This window comes from Pleurodeles waltl, chromosome 6, assembly GCF_031143425.1.
Source record: "Pleurodeles waltl isolate 20211129_DDA chromosome 6, aPleWal1.hap1.20221129, whole genome shotgun sequence".
Taxonomy (NCBI): Eukaryota; Metazoa; Chordata; class Amphibia; order Caudata; family Salamandridae; genus Pleurodeles; species Pleurodeles waltl.
In genome coordinates, this window is record NC_090445.1 from 23,547,321 (window position 1) to 23,567,881 (window position 20,561).

The window sequence follows — 20,561 nt, forward strand, 5'->3', positions numbered from 1 at the left end:
CATAGGGCTGCTGTGCACACGCGAGACTGCGCTGTACTCATACTGCTGCTGTGCACACGCGAGACTGCACTGTACTCCTAGGGCTGCTGTGCACACGCGAGACTGCGCTGTACTCATAGGGCTGCTGTGCACACGTGAGACTGCACTGTACTCATAGGGCTGCTGTGCACACGTGAGACTGCACTGTACTCATACTGCTGCTGTGCACACGCGAGACTGCGCTGTACTCCTAGGGCTGCTGTGCACACACGAGACTGCGCTGTACTCATAGGGCTGCTGTGCACACGCGAGACTGCGCTGTACTCAGACTGCTGCTATGCACACACGAAACTACGCTGTACTCATAGGGCTGCTGTGCACATATGCGACTGCACTGTACTCATAGGGCTGCTGTGCACATGCGAGACTGCACTGTACTCATAGGGCTGCTCTGCACACGCGAGACTGCGCTGTACTCATACTGCTGCTGTGCACACACGAGACTGCGCTGTACTCATAGGGCTGCTGTGCACACGCGAGACTGCGCTATACTCATACTGCTGCTGTGCACACGCGAGACTGCGCTGTACTCATAGGGCTGCTGTGCACACGTGCGACTGCACTGTACTCATAGGGCTGCTGTGCACATGCGAGACTGCACTGTACTCATAGGGCTGCTCTGCACACGTGAGACTGCACTGTACTCATAGGGCTGCTGTGTACACGCGAGACTACGCTGTACTCATAGGGCTGCTGTGCACATGCGAGACTGCACTGTACTCATAGGGCTTCAGTGCACACGCGATACTGCGCTGTACTCATAGGGCTGCTGTGCACACACGAGACTATGCTGTACTCATAGGGCTGCACACGCAAGACTGCACTGTACTCATAGGGCTGCTGTGCACATGCAAGACTGCGCTGTACTCCTAGGGCTCCTGTGCACATGCAAGACTGCACTGTACTCATAGGGCTGCTGTGCACACGCGAGACTGCACTGTACTCATAGGGCTGCTGTGCACACGTGAGACTGCACTTTACTCATAGGGCTGCTGTGCACACGGAAGACTGCACTGTACTCATAGGGCTGCTGTGCACATGCGAGACTGCGCTGTACACATAGGGCTGCTGTGCACACGCAAGACTGCGCTGTACTCATAGGGCTGCTGTGCACACTCGAGACTGCGCTGTACTCATACTGCTGCTGTGCACACGCGAGACTGCACTGTACTCATAGGGCTGCTCTGCACACGCGAGACTACGCTGAACTCATAGGGCTGCTGAGCACACGCGAGACTGCGCTGTACTCATAGGGCTGCTGTGCACACGCGAGACTGCACTGTACTCATAGGGCTGCTGTGCACAAGTGAAACTGCACTGTACTCATAGGGCTGCTGTGCACACGCGAGACTGCGCTGTACTCATGCTGCTGTGCACACGCGAGACTACGCTGTACTCATAGGGCTGCTGTGCACACACGAGACTGCGCTGTACTCGTAGGGCTGCTGTGCACACACAAGACTGCGCTGTACACCTAGGGCTGCTGTGCACACGCGAGACTGCACTGTACTCATAGGGCTGCTGTGCACACGCGAGACTGCACTGTACTCATAGGGCTGCTGTGCACACGCGAGACTGCACTGTACTCACAGGGCTGCTGTGCACACGCGAGACTGCGCTGTACACATAGGGCTGCTGTGCACACTCGAGACTGCGCTGTACTCATACTGCTGCTGTGCACACACGAGACTGCGCTGTACACATAGGGCTGCTGTGCACACGCGAGACTGCACTGTACTCATAGCGCTGCTGTGCACACGCGAGACTGCACTGTACTCATAGGGCTGCTGTGCACACGCGAGACTGCACTGTACTCATAGGGCTGCTGTGCACACGCGAGACTGCGCTATACTCATAGGGCTGCTGTGCACACACGAGACTGCGCTGTACTCATAGGGCTGCTCTGCACACGTGCGACTGCACTGTACTCATAGGGCTGCTGTGCACATGCGAGACTGCAGCCCTTTGCTCTGTGCACATAAGACTGAACTGCACTCACGGGGCCGGTCTGCGTGCATGGAACTGCCCTGAGCTCATAAGACTGCTCTGCACACATGAGACTGCTCTGCTCACATGGGGCTGCACTACACTCATGAGACTGCTCTGCTCACATGGGGCTGCACTACACTCATGAGACTGCTCTGCTCACATGGGGCTGCTCTGCACACATGAGACTGCTCTGCTCACATGGGGCTGCTTTGCACACATGAGACTGCTCTGCTCACATGGGGCTGCACTACACACATGAGACTGCTGTGCTCACATGGGACTGCTCTGCTCACATGGGGCTGCACTACACTCATGAGACTGCTCTGCTCACATTGGACTGCTTTGCACTCATGAGACTGCTCTGCTCACATGGGGCTGCTCTGCACACATGAGACTGCTCTGCTCACATGGGGCTGCTTTCCACACATGAGACTGCTCTGCTCACATGGGGCTGAACTACACTCATGAGACTGCTCTGCTCACATGGGGCTGCACTACAGACATGAGACTTCTCTGCTCACATGAGACTGCTCTGCTCACATGGGGCTGCTCTGCACACATGAGACTGCTCTGCTCACATGAGACTGCTCTCCTCACATGGGGCTGCACTGCACTCATGAGACTGCTCTGCTCACATGGGACTGCTCTGCTCACATGGGGCTGAACTGCATTCATGGGACTCGTAGGAAATCTGTCTTTTCTGTGTGGTCATTTTTTGCCGTTTGCTGGACCCTATATTTTTGCTGGCTTTGGACCGCTGCACTTTACCCTTGTTAACAAGCAGTGAAGTGCCTGTGCTCCCACTTTAAATATGGTTAAATTGGCAAACTACCAATTGGCCTATGTATCTTGCCTATGAGTCCCTATTATTTGGTACAAAGTATACCCAGGGCCTGTATGTTATATGCCACTAGTGGACTGCAGCATCTATTGTGCCATCTACTAAATCGGCAGTGCAAATATGGCTTCATGCCTGCCATTGTAGCCTGACTGTAGCAAGGTAAAAATTGCAATTTGACCTATCAAAATTAACCCTTTTGACAGTCTAAAACTTCCCTTTGAAGTATTAAAGCCACCCCTATGTTGGCCTTCTCACCCACAAGACAGGATGCATGGTATTTAAAAGTAGGAGGTTGTAGGAGGCTGTCTCTCTATGCAGTGTGCAAAGCGAGGCACACTGTGCAGGGAGTCCAGGCAATCACACGTTAGTTTACAGGGGTAAAAACTAGATCACCTAATGCTCTAATTTTTATGGTAGCTTGGTCGAACAGTTAGGCCAGTCCTGGGGAAGTGCAAAGCATTTGTTGTACCCACAGTATCAATCTTGCACCTCACACCAAAAGGAATAACTCAAGTCCAATGTATTAAAATAATTCAGATTTTTATATAAATTTTAAGACCAAGATCATCAGATTTGGGTGCGTACTTTTCGAGATATTAATTTTTGTGAAGTTTAATAAAAAATACTCTTTTTGTGCGTAATTACGCACCGTAGGAATCAATGGAGGATCACCTTTAAAAATACATATAAAATCATACAGTTGGAAAAGCATTGCACAGGTCAGTTTAACGGTGAATCCTGGGGCTTCCCTTCGAGTGATGAGGTCGCAAGGGGTGGGGGAACCTTAGGGCACAGTTGGTTCTTTGGTGCAGGGTACAGGGTGAGCCAAGAGCTGTGCTCAAGGATGCCCACAGGAAGTAAGTTGGTTCTAGGGGTGTTTACAGAACAACGTGGCACTCTGGTGGAAGGTCCAGGTTGCTTCTGAAGTCCCTCGACTGGGGGTTCCTCCTTGCCCTTTTGCAACCCTGTGCAGTCTGTTTTTCTTGGTGTCTGATGTTGGCTGACCAATTCCCAGGGTAGTGTCATAGATTGGCCACAGGAGGGTGCAGTGCCACCAAGCTTGGCACACTGGTAAGCTTTGTCCTCGTGGTTGTTAGGGTGCAGTTTGGTCCGCTGCAGCGTCCGGTTCGGGAGTTAACAGCTAGTCAGTGAAGTGACCGTCACTGCCTTGCTGGTTCCTTGAAGTTTTAGAGTGGTACCTCAACTTTAGAGGGAGTTCTGTGGTGATTAGCGAAGCCTGGTTGTCCAGCAGCTCCTCAGCGACAATTGTCGGGTCCTGGGTGCAGCAGGCAGGGTTTGGTGCCTTTTCTTTGGTGCAGCAGGTCCACAGTTCTCGTGCTTTAGATCTTCTTGTTGCTGGTCTTCTTTTGTCCATTGAATCTGATTTCCTGGTCTAGGGATACCCACTAAATACTGTATTTAGTGGGTGTTTTAGGGTGAACTTGGTAGTGACTAATGGGTCATCTACCTTAGGGTGTCTACACCCACCAAGTGACCATTTACTGTGGGCAGAGGTCACATCCCTACACCTGATTGGCTATTTTCCTTCATTCTAAGATGGAGGAAAATGAAATGGAGTGTCCACCTTGCGTGCAACACCTTGGGGATGGTATATGCTAGGTAGGGCCACTCCCCCTGTCCTAAGTTTGAATTTTCTGCCGTTGCTCCCGCCACAAGTGGGGGTTGGCGACAGGGCAGCCCTCTGCTGCTAGCAGCAGGCCTGGAGGTCAAGTTTCAAAGGTGGTAGGCCATTTGAAGCTCACTACCAAGACAGTGCACATTCCTGAGGGAGGAGGTGTTAGCAGCTCCACCCAGGAAAGACTTTGTCTGCAATCCAGAGAGAAGAATCTCTCACCCCAAGGTTGCAGATTGGCTGTCTAGAGGTGGCAGGCTGGTTAGAACCAGTCAGCAACCATGCCAGGGTAGTTAACTTTTGCAGGGGGCTTCTCTAAGATGACCCTAGGTACATTTAATAATAAATCAAACACCTGTACCAGTTTGGATTTATCATTCTAAGTTGTTTTATACCAAACAACCCAGGGTTCAGAGTGACAGTCATGTAGCTGTGAAACTGGTATTGACCAGTGTCCAGCACATGTGTTGACATGGCTACCCTGTCCACTCACTATGCCCACGGTTTGGTAAGAACATAGTGGGGGCATATGGCTCATGGAGCCATGCCCTCACATACAGTATGGTGCACCCTGCCTTAGGGCAGGAAGGCCTGCCAGAGGAGTGATTTACCCATATTTTATGCAGTGTGTAGTTGGCAGGGCACACAGGCAGTGCGCCATGTCGAGTTTACTTTTTACGTTTGCATCAAGGCACTCAGCCTCCACCGGCAGTGCTGGGTGTACTGGAATGCATGGCCCTAGATGGTGGCACAATTAGTGCTGCTGCCCTCAAGGACCTACCCTTGGTGTCCCATGACCCGGGTCCCTAGGTACCATTTACTAGGGACTTATAGTGGTAGCTAAAAGGCTCTCCAATTGTGTCAGGGCATCACAACAGTTTTAGGGAAAGAGCTCTGGAGCAGGGAACCTGGTTAGCAGTGGTCCTGGGCACTATAATTTCAAGGCTACATCATACATCAGGCAAAAAGTGTGGGGCTTACCATGTCAAAAAGAGGCCTCTCCTCACAGAGATGTGGACATGTGATGTTAACATGTATTTACAGTGAGTAGTACCCAAAAGCTAATTTCACTGTGGCAGGCCTAGCTGTCCTATTTAGAATACAAGAGTGCAGATTAAAATCCTAATACTATATTTCAGGAATGGGAAAAGATAGAAAAATAATTAAACACTATTATTAATAGTTACTGAAAGTCCAAACCAATGGTGAATTCCGATTTGTAATAAATATTAAGGAAAAATACTGTTTAGAAAGCTACCTTTTCGCTGCCTGACATTCCTGGAGGCTAATTTGCATTGGCTTTCCAGTTTCTCCCAGACAGTAATTTGCATTGAATAGGTGTTAATAGGCAGGAAATGCCTTCCAGGAGCAAACAATAGGCTGACATAAATAGACAAAGATTACTCCACCTAACTCTACTGAATAAGGAGTGTGGGGACTGTGGGCGCCCTTTTAGACACTACAGTGTCACATCATACTTGAGTGTTATTTCCCGCTTGACAGGTCTGCAGGATTCACATATAACACATGGGCACACTTGAGAGGGGAGAGAACAAGACACAAAGGCAATTATCGTGGATCCACTGTCTGATTGCTTAAGGACACTGCTTTAGTCCTACCAGATTTCTGTGTTTTGGTTTATATATAATGCTTGGGGCACACTTGAAAAGGGAGCAAACAGGATGCCAAGACAATTCTTGTAGATTTTCTGCCTGGTTGCTGAAGGGCTCTGCTTTAGTCCTACCAGAATTCTGTTTCTTGGTTTACATAAAACTCTTGATGCACACTTAAAAAGGGAGCAAACAGGATGCCAAGACAATTCTTGTGGATTTACTGCCTGGTTGCTGAAGGACTGTGCTTTTGTCATATCAGAATTCTGTTCCTGGGTTTAATGTAGGTACAATGGCTGCCTCAAACTGGATTTTAGTGCTGTTTGTGGGAGGATGCTAGATTACCATGGTACACTCCTCACACACACACCCAGCCCTCAGAGCCGAAGTTTAGTGTGGCTGAAGTCTTCTGCCATCGTGAAAATGACCAAAGTGGTTAGGGTTGGCCCTGGTATCTTTTGTCCCATTGGTTAGGGTGTGCCCAGGTGTCATTCCCACCCACTAGCTAGTGCCAGAAAATAAATGTGCACCACCCGGCACCAAGTTTAGAACACTTTCTGGACCTGCAGAAGATCAGAAGAGGACTGGACCTGCTGTCTGTGACCTAAGAGGACCATTGAAGGATTGGACCTGCTCCCTCTTGTACCCAGGAATAGGAAGTTGACTCTAAGGGTCAGGTGGCTAACCTCCTTTGTGACTACAGGAAGTCACTGAGCTGCAAGAGGCATTTTCCTTGAAGGACCAGCTGACCAATGTCAACTGGACCTGTAATGGACCCTGCTGTTGGCCTCCGTCCGACACCCAGTGAGTCTCTAAGGGCCTCATTTGAGGTCCTGGGCGCTTTAGAGGTGTACTCATGTGGTGGATTGGGACTTAAAGGACTAAGCAGGTAAAATCTTTGACTAGGAAAAACCTGGTTGTGTATCCGACCCACCCTCCATCACAGTCAGCCTCAAATGGCACCTAAGTCTCTGCGTACCACAACCAATGGCAATAATAGGCTCTTTATGCTTTTAGGCCCTAATTCTTCATAAAACTTAAAAAATTCATATCTCCGGTACCCTTTGATTTTTGTCATTTACGCTCATTTTGTGTATTAAATGTTATTCTATTTTTCTAATTACGTTTGGGATTTTTATTGTTATTCATTTTGACTCTAGTACTGTTTTGGTGTTGCTTAAATACTTTACACACAGTAAATTAAGCCTTTGCACTCTGTGCCATAGCTTCTAAGGGTTTGAGTTCAGGATTATTTAGTGACTTTAGTGGGTCACCCTGACAAGGGTTGTGATTATTCCTTGGGTGGGTTGTCACCCACCACAAATAATTTCCCAGTTTCTTACAGGACTGTTCTGCACATATGGGACTGCACAGTGCACATTGGGCCTTCTGTACACATAGGACGGCACTGTGCACATTTAACTGCTATGTGAAAACAGGACTGCTCTGTACACATGGGATGGCACTGTGCACATTGGGCTGTTCTGAACACTTGAGACTGCTTTGTTCACATGGGACTGCTCTGTACACATTGGGCTGCTCCGTACTCATGGGGTTGCTCTGTGGACATGGGACTTCCCTGTGCACATGGGACTGCATGAATATTTGGAGTAAGTGTCTTCCATTGGGCACTAGCATCCAACCTTGGACGGTCACTCGGATCTTCTGAGATTACAGGTGCTGGCCTCTTAGGGCGGTTGGGTGCCTGGCACCTTTGTTGTTTGGCTACCACCAAATCAAAAATAACCTTTACCTTTGGGAACTATACTTTGAAATGCAGCAAGGTTTTGTTTTGGCTGCTCCTTGGAGAGCTTGATGGGTCCCTCTAAGTTACAGCATCCGGGGAATGACTAGTCTATGGCCCCGGAGAAGAATGCCGTCTCTTATCGTGTTGACCTTGTTCATTATTGGATTGTCCATTGGGCCTTCAAGTCCACTCGGTACTCACTATTTCTTCTGTTGCTATCCCCAGGACCGTCTTCGCTGGTTTGATTCAGCTACTTGAATTGCTTCTTTGAGGCAGGGCTCTTTCCGTGTCACTTGAGGCAATGTCTCCAAGGAGGATGGCTAAAGGGCAAGAGATGCTCGCTATCCATTCTGTATAGTTATCGGCCCTCTCCAGTCTCAGGGTGACTGGGCGTAGTTAGTCACAGGTGGAGAAGCAGCTAGTCACCAGGATTGTTGCAACCTCACAAGTAGCCCACTATAAACTGGTACTTTTCTAGCTCACTAAGGCAATTCTCAGTCCTCAGTGGTGGATGTGTTCAGTCCCTGTGAATAGCATCAGCAGTGGCTGGTGGTCTGTCGCCCCTCAGAAATGGTGTCTGTAGAGTTGAAAAAGGGTACAGCCCCACCTTATAAACAGAACCTCTAAGTTTGGCATCTGTGAGTGCTCAACTTGCAAAAGCAAAAGGTTTCCACTCATTCTCCTCACTGCTTTGCGTCAAGATGGCTCCTATCTTAGGCGGGTGGGGCTGGCATCAATTATTAGTTCTGAGTCTTTTGCAGGATCAAAGTTGCCCATCGTGGTATGTTGCAGACGCGAGCTTTTGATGATTTGAAATGCCCTGTCTTCCTTCTCACCCCATGTATCCTCTGATCCTCTGATCTGTATCCTCTGATCTGTTCGTTTTTGGAACCCGGTGTAGATTACATTGCACCATTCCTGGTGCATCATCGCCAGAGCTTTTTCTGCTCTTCTGGGTGGTCAGTTTGGAGTAGCGGGCTGGGTCTTTGGGAGCGCAGACAGGTGCATCGTGATACCTCTGACAATGGCATCAGCGATGTGACGATCAGGGTATTACTTTCTGTGACGTGGCTGTGGACACCACCACAATTGATGGCTAGGTGAACGGGCTGTCTCCATATCTCCACAGGGCAGGGACTGCCGTCTCCGGGTTCCGATTCACAAAGATAAATTTAGTTCTGAACTCTAAGTTTAGATCTGTAGTCTAAGTTTAATCCTAAAGTCTAAGTTTATTCCTGAAGTCTAAGGCCCATATTTATACTTTTTTTGCGCCGCATTTACGCCGCTTTTTGACGCAAAAGCGGCGCAAACTTACCAAATACAATTGTATTTTGTAAGTTTGCGCCGCTTTTGCATAAAAAAAATGAAGTTAATGCAGCATTAAAAAAGTATAAATATGCGCCTAAGTTTAGACCTGAAGTATAAGTTTAGACCTGTAAGTTTAGACTTCAGGGTTAAATTAGACTTCAGGTCTAAGTTTACCTCGGTGACTCGGGCCCTCCGTGTAGGCAGAAGGTGCTCTTTTGCATCAGTGCTGTACGCAGTCATGTCTTGTGGTGATCTTTCTTGCGTTGTCTAGTTCTTCCACAGTTGAATGTGGAGTTGGGTGTCATCAGCTTACATTTGGAGGTGCGCCCTCTGCTGTTCTAGTGCATGTGCCAGGGGTCACAGGCACGTACTAAGAGCAGGGGTGAGAGTAGGTTCCTGCTGCTGTTCACAGAACACACTGCATGTGGCAAGCCCACTGGCCCAGTGCATCCTTTTGCACACAGATGCCTCAGAAAGGGCGAGGAGTCTATGGGACACTGGACCATGGGCCAGATGTAGAAAGGGTTTTAGTGGTTGCAGTCGGAGAACTGGGACATTTGCGACCACTGAATAGCTGTTTGACATGTACTAACACTATTTTGAGAGTCGGTGACCTATTACCTAATTGCAAAGTAGGGTTTGTGAGTTGGTATTAGGAAGGGGCTTGTTAAGGGCTTCCCTTTCTAATAGCGAGTTGCAGTGGGGTGTATGAATATTTTGCGAACTGAATGCAGAAGTTGGTGGTAACCTATTCTCAAATGGGAAGGGGTCCCCAATGGACCCCTTCGCCTTTGTGAATGGGGGCACAAATAGTTTTTAAGAGCAGGCAGTGGTTCCACGGACCACTATCTACTCTAAAAAAATGAAAAGAATACTTTTCATTTTTGTTTTTGTAATGCATCCTCTTTTCCTTTAAGAAAAATGGGCTGTATTACAAAACAAAATTGCTTTATTGAAAAATCAGTCACAGACATGGTGGTCTGCTGAACACCATCCCTCTGATTGTGGCCACTCACAATGGGTCACAAATTGCGACCTGCCTCATGAATATTGATGAGGCGGATCCATTGGTGACCCACTGGGAATCCCAAATAGTGTCAAACACACTGTAGTACTTTGCAGTTTGCGATTTCCTAATAGCAAATCGCTAAAATTCCCAAATAGGAAATGGCAGCACATTTCTGTGTATATCCGCCCTCTGGCTGGTGTCCCGCAGAGCTTGGCCCTGGTGCCGGCCAGTGTACTTTCCATTGCTCTCTGAGGCCTAGGGCCGCCCTGCTGGCCAGGAAGGGGCAGCTTAAGTCTATGGCCCTTATTTATACTTTTTTAGCACTTCATTTGCGTAATTTTGTGACGCAAATGCGGCACTAAAAAAGTATAAGTTTGGGCCTACGTATTCATATAGTTCTCTTGTTCCACCCCTCCCTGTGACGAGGAGGCTAGCGATTGCTTGAAAGTTGCCCAGAAAATTTGGTACACTACAGTTGAGGACAGACTGTGTTGGAAGGGATGACTTTATCGTACTTGTGATGCGAGGAGAGTCTGTTTCGTGTCGGAGGCAGCGCCAGGCACCTCTGATCTGTCTGGTTTCTTGTCAGTCCCTCCTTTTTGTTGCAGTTTTTACATAACGCAAACTCATCCCGAAGGTATTGGAGCACGTTACATCACCACCAGTCACGTTACACAAGAACACATTCATTTGTGGGCACAGAGAGGTTTAGCACCTGATTTTCATCCTGGCGGAAGGGAATCCTGTCCTTCTGATTACGATCCCACGATATCCTATGGAGATGGTAATAAGGCGGACAGGATGTCCCTCTACATTCATGACTGAGTATTCCCTCTGCCAAGATCTAAATCAGACCCTAAGTGATCTGCCCAGAGTCACAGGATGTTGAGCCGACGTCGAGACTCAAATCTCGTTACCCTGCTCCAGAGTCGGCAGCTCTGGCCATTATGCCACATCCTCTCCCCCCACCTCTTCCAAGTGTTAGAAGGTAACAATTGACATCTGGGTGGGGGCGCGTGGGGGTACACGCTTGTCTGTGATGCCTTGAATCACTAGTGTCTGGAGTTTAATGCATGGATTATATGACGAGGTCTAATGTTAAAAGGGCAAACAGATGTTGCTTCAGAGCCCCCGGATTGGAGACTTTAAGGGCCACTCCGGCAGGGGGGCGGGGGTTGGAGTTAAAGCAGCCCTGGGAACACTTTAATACCATCCTGATGTTACTCCAGGCAAAGGGTGAGCGTTGGACCCACACCAGGAGTATTTGTGCTGGGCCTCCCTCCAAGAATATTTCTTAAGTACCATGCCCAATGGATTCGTTTTCTGTGGATAGATACTAACATGGACTTTCCTCTGCTTTCAAAACAATTTTTTTCGCTGTGGAATTATTGCATATTATTCAACTTTAGTGATGTCACTTCCTGTGACCTCAATGTGGGGTCAGAGGCCACGTGATTTCACTTCTGAACTTCTGGCGCTGTGCTGGATTGATATCCGTAGCTAGGCCTGTGAGACTTGGAATTGATGTGGCCAATGCATAAGAAAATCTTTGGCTAGCCTTCCTAGAATGCACTAGAGTGGCTATTTAGAGAGCACTCCTGGTTCTGAATGGCTTTTGGTGATTTCCGGTGATAGAAATTAAGTACTAGGTCAGGCTGCTAATTTTGTAACTGCACGACCCCTCTTCTGCAGAAGACAGTCCATTCCAGAGACGGAAGAACCTGGCTAGATTTAGGGCCTGATTCTTGGCAGAGGGGAATCTTCCGTCATTAAATGTGACGGCTATCCCGTCCGCCTTCTTACGTTCCTGTGATATCCCTATGGAGATCGTGATACGGTGGACAGGACATCCGTCACGTCGGAGATGGAGTATTCCCTCCGCCAAGATCTGAACCAGGCCCTTAGTGTCCGCCTTTGTAGAGTTTATGACGTATTTCCAGAAGATTTTCTGAAGATGCTGTGAACCCATTTTAAGTTTAGAAGAGAATTTCTACGATGAAAACCATCTTTTTAAACTTGATAATCACAACACGGAGATACAAGCACATTGCTTCCTAATGCTTCAGTTACTTACTGGTAATTGCATTACTCCAAGTAAACCTAATTAATAACATAATGAGAAGTGCCAGCCTCATTATGTTAACTAATTAGGAGGGAAAACATAACGAGGAGGTAATGCTTCAATTACTTACCGGTAATTGCATTACTCCGAGTATGTTTTCACCCTAATTAATCAACATATTATGGCCGCCTCACCTCATCATGTAATTAATTGGGGGGAACATAACGAGGAGGTGATAACAAACATTCCTACTGGTGAGTGAAATGTGTTCTAAAATGGGTAGTCCATTTCTGAGATGGGGTAAAAGCCCCTCCTTGTATTTCTGATCCCATGTTTAAAAGCTGGTGGCCCTTTTCTGTAATCATCAGCCTTACCAGATCTTCTGTGCTAACAGCCTTTTTATTGGTTCCCAGCCAATATCCAGTTTTCTGACTGACTAACAATTCATCAGAGAATGATCATTCTCCTAGTGTAATGAATAGAGAATCAAGATTTCATTAAAGACTAACATTACTCATTACAACCTTTAATGCCAATCCTGTAGCACTTTAAAAAAAAACTTACAACAAGGAATAACTCTAGACCCACAACCATGTAGTCCGTAAATATCCCTCCACTGAACATTCCTCCTCTTTTAAGTCAGCGAATCATTCTTCGTCCTTTACACCTCTTCATCCCGCTGCCCGTCATTTCCTCTTCTACAACATCTTCCCTCCTGGTTACTCTGCACGAAAAAATATATCGATCTCATCACCAATATATACGTTCTACAATCTCCTGGACCTGTAACATCTAAAATCAACTTTATGCAAAATGACATTCTGCATTTTCTTTTTTTTTATTTCTTTTTTTGGAACAGAACCGTCTCTAGTAGCTCTTCCACCAGAACCTTGCCCTCCTTTCATTTCACCCACTGTCTTCTGCCTTTATTTATTTATTTATTTATTATTTGTGTTTTTAGGGTTGCGGAGTGAGAGATAATTTTTAGCCTCCATGTCTTAAATGAAATCTTAATTCTCTATACTTTACACTAGGAGAATCGCCATTTCGTTTCAAGACCGGAGGCTACCGTTATGCATGTTGAAAGCCCTTCAGCACCTCATTCGACAGCCACTTCACTGGTCTGAAGTAAGGCTTGGCAGAAGTCCCAACATTCATCCAATCAGCTGCTTTAAGTCTCCTCCTACCGATCACCAGACAAGTAGATCTTGCTCGCTACAGCCCCTCGCATAGACTGCGACATGCACATGGTCACCATAACACCTCCTTCTTTCTTGATATTCTTCACCCATCTTGACGTTCTTGCTGTACTTACTGCACCAAAGGGTTTCACGTAAGTTCTCAATAATTGACTCTCTCCTTGCTTTCTAAATCCCAATACTTTGTTCTCATGTTCACTCATACAGTCCACTACACACAACGTTATTTCATCTAGAAAATATGGATAAAAAAAGGGGCTCTGCCATAGTCTTTGTCCTCAGATCTCAAAATACACTCCGTCTGGACTGATCACCTTATTACTGACCCCCAATGCCGTCACATCCGAAACTCTTATACAAGAAACTAAACATAGCTGTAGGAAACTGGCCCTTGTTGCAGTTACCCCCCCCACACTTTTTGCCTGATACTGATGCTGACTTGACTGAGTGTGTGCTGGGACCCTGCTAACCAGGCCCCAGCACCAGTGTTCTTTCACTAATAATGTACCATTGTTTCCACAATTGGCACAGCCCTGGCACACAGATAAGTCCCCTGTAAAAGTTACCAAGGGCCTGGGACCAGGGAAGGTCCCTAAGGGCTGCAGCATGTGTTGTGCCATCCTAAGGGACCCCTCACCTAACACATGCACACTGCCAGTGCAGAATGGGTGTGTTGGTGGGGAGAAAAAGGCACCAACCTGTTCAGCTCCATGAGATTTAAGAATGGCCTTCTTTATTCTTTGTCCTTTTTCTCGACTGAAAATGTATTGCTTACAAAACACTTCGCTCTCTCTTCTATGCGCTCAACCATACCTTTTTGAATCAACAACTCTAATTTGAAATCTACAATCAGCTCCTCCTTCTCGGATACCCTTACCTCCCTTAGCTCTCTTCCTTGATGAGGCAATCCATTAACTCTATTACATGCCCCTGAATAGTTTCTAACACCCAAGGGCCCTGCGTTGACTTCTCCCATTCTCTTTTGAAATGTCGCAAACGTCATCCTACTTTTCATAGGGAAAAGACAGAATTAATTTCTATACTCGCCTTGAACTCTGGTCTGACACTGATTTCATCCATGCATAAATCTCCCTCGACCTTGTCCGGACATCCTTCCTCTGCTAGTGTAAAAACTGGAGGAAGACTGGAAACTTTTCCTCTATATTGGTTGCCATGTTGAATGTTGTACTGGGGCCTTTGTATCCTATGGCCAGTAGTGGGTCCCCTAACTCCTGGTCCTGCCAAAGACACCATTTCCAAATACCTTTCACATATTTCCTTGCGCCCTGCCCAAGGTGGTGAAAGTGTTAACATATTTCCCAATACTCTTTACCAGACCATGACCGAAGAGCAATCCTTTAGCCTCCTTGCTCGTTTCCTTCTGAGCCATGTCCTCTAATTTAGGACTTATCTTCATCAAAATGGCCCTTCTTCTTTCTGCCAGCAACCCAGCATTTGCATTTCCTAACATGACCACAGCCTTCAGACTCTATCCTCTTAGCAACTCTAAATCAACTTGCTCCTCATTAACGCATGTCTCCTCGACCATGTAAAAATTTCTTGCCAAGGGTCGCATGACATCCAACACCTTATCTTGGCAAGCTTTCAAGTAGCGTTCAAGACCCTTTCTTGGAACCCTGCCTAAAAGGAACAAAAACAAATTAGTTCTGGATCCAAATTTGGTGTATTACACACCTTTTCTTCAATGATTGGCCTTGATCCCTCTACCGTCATCACACTCCGGGCCTCCCTGTATAGGGGTTTGCAAAACCACTCTTTTATAAATTTTCCTACGTGATCGATAGGCCACCAGTCTCCACTTCATGGATGTTTAATATTAAAGAGGAAACATTTCTCCACCAAAAGGATCTCTAATTGTATTTGAAGCACGTGCCACCTCAAGATTGTCAGACTTTTCATTAAATTAATCATCTTGATGTAAATCTAATACATACTCATCAAGTCCCTTCTCATTCTCCACGCTTGACATATGATCTCTGTCTCCTTCAAAATACTCTTCTTCTTGAGGGTCCTGCCAAGGACACCTTTTCCTTTCATGTCGTCAAGGACACCTGGGCCCGTATTTATACTTTTTATGCGCCGCATTTGCGTCGTTTTTTGACGCAAAAACGGCGCAAACTTGCAAAATGCCATTGTATTTTGTAGGTTTGCGCCGTTTTGCGTCAAAAAGCGGCGCAAATGCGGCGCTAAAAAAAGTATAAATACGGGCCCTGATCTCTGCGTGCCGCCAAGGACACCTTTCTTTGTTGTGGAATTCAGGCCATCTTTTCCTCTTTTTGAAATCACAATGTCTCAAACACTTACTCACCCATAAACCCACTCACACACCCACTCACACATCCAGACAACCACTCACACTCACTGAATTATGCCATCCGTGATGTCATTTGAGATGTCATCAGTGATGTCACTGACCATGTCATGAGTACAGGGATGCAAGTTATAGTTAGCACAGGTATCTATAACTGCCAAATCTCTGCTGAATCTCTACGGTTTTGTATGTTTGAAATGTGAGCCTAACTATAACGTCCCTGTAACCTTTGGTTTCTTAAGTGAATTTCTGTTTTTTTTAACATAAAGTCATTTTTATTTCTATAAGTTAATCCAACCACCGCCTTCAGCCGTGAGTGGCGGGATTGGTCGCTAGGCGGGGCCTGTAGCCAGACCCTGTGGCCAATCCCTCTAACCACCCAACCTATGCTGTGCACAGACAAAGGCCGTGTGCAACGGGAGATGGTCGCAGCCTGTCTCTCTGGGTGTGAAAATAGGTGTGAGAGGATGTATATGGGTGTGAAAGTGGCTGTGAGAGTGTCTGTCTGGGTGTGAGATTGGTGCATCAGTGACTTAGTGGGTCTGTGAGTGGGTGCGTCTGTGTGGGTCTGTGAGTGGGTGCGTCTGTGTCTGTGTGGGTCTGTGAGTGGGCGCGTGAGGGTTTCAGTGGGTCTATGAGTGGGTTTGTGACACTGTGAGTGGGTCTGTGAGTGGAAGTGTGAGGGTCTGAGTGGCGCTATGAGTGGGTGCTCGAAGGTCTGAGTGGATCTGTGAGAGGAAGAAAGAGACTGAAAAAGAGAAATTGAGAGAGAGCGAGAAAGAGAGTGAGAGGGAGAGAGATAGAGAATTTTTTAGGCTTTGATAAATGATATACTTAGAATGAGATATTTCTGGACAAATTGAAGAGAAAAATTAATTTGGCAATTAAAAAGAGTGAGATCTCCTTGCAGTATGAACCTTAAACTTTTGAAGAGTAAAATAAATTAAAGAAGGAAACTAACAACAGATGCACCTTGAATAGAACCCTCAACTTTCAGTACAAGGGTCTGTGACTTTAACCTTTAGGCCATAGATGACTCCTTACTGTGATGTTAGACATCCCTGTGTCAGTCAACTCACACATGTGTTTGGAAAGAAACATGAATGTTCAGCCGACCTGCCTCTATTCCAGCTGAAAAAAATGCTTTTTTTGCTCTGGTGTGTTCCCTCTGAGACCCCAGCTCCAGAGCTAAGGGGTCAGAGCGTCCCTACCCTGGCCCCTTTTCTTGTTTTTAATCTTTTTTTAGGGACTTGGTTGAAGCCAAGTCCCAACATGGCTGCCAACACTTCCTTGTTGAAGTGTTGGCAGCCAATCAGATCTCAGCACGAGATCGGGAGGGTTTGCGGAGCCTTCGTGTCCCTATATATACAAATTTTTATTTTCTTGAATTTCTCAAAAATTATTGAACAGATTTACACTTAATAACAAATAACAAAAAGGTCGCTTTCTGGACCAAGAGCTACCTTTCTGCCAAATTTGGTGTAATTCTGTCGAGTGGTTCAGGCGCTATTTCTGTTGAAAATCCCTATGCAAAAATGCATAGGGAAAAAAGGTTTTGGGACCCCCTTGTTCTTGGCCCTCGCTTGACGACTTTCCAGACAGATGCTAAAGTGAGTATCGTAATATTTTGGAACATTTCGTCAAGATTCATCAAACGGCACTAAAGTTATTAGCAAAACAAAAAAATGCCTTTTCTATAGAAAGTAGGTCCTAACTATAAATACCTAGTGACGACCGCCACTAGGTAACATACATACAGACACACACACACATATATATATATATATATATATATATATATATATATATATATATATATATATATATATATGATATATATATATATATATATATATGTATGTATTTACAAAAAAACAAAGGCAAAAGTAACATTATAGTTAGGTGAATATGTCAGTGACAACTCAAAGAAACACAGCGCTAACTATAACTTGCACCCCACCATGCACTGCTTATGAACTCACATATAACATCACTCATGACATGTTCTAGGACATAATTTATGACATAATTGAAGACATCATCCAAGTTTCTTTAGTGCATCGTGCAAGCCCCTACCCAACCTATTTTGGCCCACAGGGACCCCATCCCCTGGGAACTCCATTTGAAATAAGGGGTGCCCTAGTGGGCCCCCGTCCGCCTCTCCCAAGCACATGGTTGGGACCGCAGGGGGGCTTCATGGCCCTCTCAGCCCCATAGTGCGGGAGCCGGCATTGCTCCAGAACAGAGGGAGCAGCTATTTATGTTGCTCCCTCCAGGCAGAAGCAGGCTGGTGTTCTTTTTCCCTGGCTGTGTCAGGGTGAGCAGGGAAACATCACAAATCTGCTCCCAGCCAGCGGATGCATTCTTAAAGCTCCTGCCCGCTGGGAGCAGAGTTTGTGTTTGCTCCCATTTTGCAAGAGATTTGAATATGCTCCCACCAGACAGGAGCAAAAACGCATTTCCCAACCCAGGACAGTGTGGGCAGGTAAACCACTGTGTCCCGGTGGTGGGCTCCCAGTGACAGAGCAAGTGAGCCGGCTCAGAGGATGGGATCCCCGGGGCCAAGAATGGTGCAGGGAAGGAGGCTGTGTACCGCCTCCCCTCAAATATACCCGGCCCTGGGGAATGTGGTCCCCCTGGGCCCTAAATGGGCTGGGGAGGGGGGTACTACTGATGCCACCCTCCCATACATATATATATATTTTTTTATTAATATGGCAGCATACATTTAGTTGTTTTCTTTGTCATAAACCCGCAGGACTCGCGCAGGATCGCAGCAAAATCCGCCAATTGTTTTTTCATTTTGGCCCCAGGGTGTCTCTCTAGGTCCCCCTATGGGGATTAATGGGGCAAGGTAACCCTGCACGGCTCCCTTATATCTTTTTAAAAAAAAAATAATAATCTGGACAGGGAACTAACCTCCGGAGTCCGATAATGCCGGAGTCTGACTCCTACAGGATGAAGATGTCCAAAGGGACACAAAGCTCACTGGGTGAGTCAGAACGCTCTATTTTTAAATTTGGCTCCCACAAGACTTTTGCGAGCCTCTTGTGGACCCAACCATCCAGATATACAAATATTTTTTAATCTTAATTTCTCAAAACCTACTGAACGGTTTTACACCAAATCACAAAAAGCACAATCTTCCTTTCTGCCCAAATTGGTGTGATTCCATTTAGCAGTTTTTGCAGTAGCACCTCTTAAAGAAGTCTGTGGCAAATGCATGGCGATTTTGCATTTCCGGACCCTCTTTTTTCTCTGCCCACCCTTGACAGATCACCCCCAAACCTTTCATGCACAAACAGGTTAAACAATAGCACTTTTTGAAACGTTTTGTGAAGATATGTCAAACAGTGCTAAAGTTATTAGCAACAGAAAACTCATTTTCTATGAAAATGCTGAGTTCACTATAACTACCCAGTGGTGAACGCCAATGGGTACTATATATTTATATATATATATATATATATATATATATATATATATATATATAGCCTCCCTTGCATCAGATATAAATGAACTGCCACCTGCAGAACGTGCTGCATAAAACAATATAAATATCCTGATGGGTCTTTCTGTGTTTCGTCCGCCTTCCCTCTCGTTTCCTTTTACCTCCTCTCTTTTCTAGCCTGTAACTGCTCCCCGCTGGGCTCCGTCTCCCCGCAGTGCTACGAGAATGGCACATGCACCTGCAGACGTGGCTTTGTGGGCTACAAGTGTGACCAGTGCCAGCAGAACTTCTTCTACAGCCCGGAGAGAGCGGACTGCGAGGAGTGTCCCACCTGCTACTCACTGGTGAAAGAGGAGGTAGGATGCTCCATTGGGCCACCTGTGGGAGGGGGGTTCGTCTGGACAGGTACCTCACCTCTGTTATCAAATGAAGGGTCTCTGACCATAGACCTATTTCAGCAGACGTTGTTCATGATGCAGATTTCTCCTACTCCTAATTCACTGCCCCCTACTTTGGGCTATTATGGTGCCCCCCAAGTTCAAGTCTGTAAAGTGGATGATTCCCTCTTTTATCAAACTTCTTGCCACTCTGCCTTATAGCGCGGCATGCCAGCCTCTCACTGACCCTCTGCACACTCGCTCTCAACTACTCCCTCAGTGTTCCATCTCAGTCAGCTCCATACCAAGTTGCCCTCTCTGGTCAAGATCTTTGCAAGAATCACTCTCAGGGACCTCCACGCCATGCCCCTCTCATGGCTCTCTGCCAGCCATCTACAGGATAGAATCTCTCGCAGACAAATCAGTGCCATTCTGCCTCTCCCAGATCCCTCTCATGGTCCTTTACTCTACTCCAGGCCAACAAGCTGAGGACAGCGCTGGAGGAGATGGAGACGTGGTGGTCAGAGACGGAGTGCACCATTTCAGCCTACGGATATCACTGGGTCCAGAAAGACGCCTCCCGTGGGGATGCTCTAACAAGGAGTCACCAGCTGCAAGGTGAGAATCATGGCCAAGAGCTGGGAGATGGGGGCTAGGCCACCTAGAACCCAATGGCTGCATGGTCAGGCGTGCAGTTAAGGGTGCAACAAGCAGGCTCAAGGGCAGCCAGGGAGCTCCCTGTCAAAATGCAAAGAATGTGACTCAAGGGCAGAAGACAAGGTCAGTGACCCATCAGCTGCAAGGTTAGAAAGGTGGCCATGAGCTAGGTAAGTGGGCAACAGGTCACCAGCTAGCCTGCCTGTCAGTCAACTAGCCAGCCCTTGAACATGGTTCCTGATGTATTGCCATTTTACTGACTAGTAAGGGACATTTTTGACCACTCTGATGGTCACTCACCTTTGAC

At 46.9% G+C, this 20,561-nt stretch overlaps 1 protein-coding gene across 1 annotated transcript in view; it reads left to right on the forward strand.

Moving 5' to 3' along the window:
* LAMC3 (laminin subunit gamma 3) overlaps positions 1 to 20,561 on the forward strand; it is a 527,783-nt gene that overhangs the window by 337,635 nt on the left and 169,587 nt on the right. Inside the window, exons 17-18 of the mRNA XM_069237073.1 lie at positions 19,398 to 19,576; positions 20,074 to 20,215. Coding sequence (XP_069093174.1) covers positions 19,398 to 19,576; positions 20,074 to 20,215 — 321 coding nt within the window. The remainder of the gene's footprint in view (positions 1 to 19,397; positions 19,577 to 20,073; positions 20,216 to 20,561) is intronic.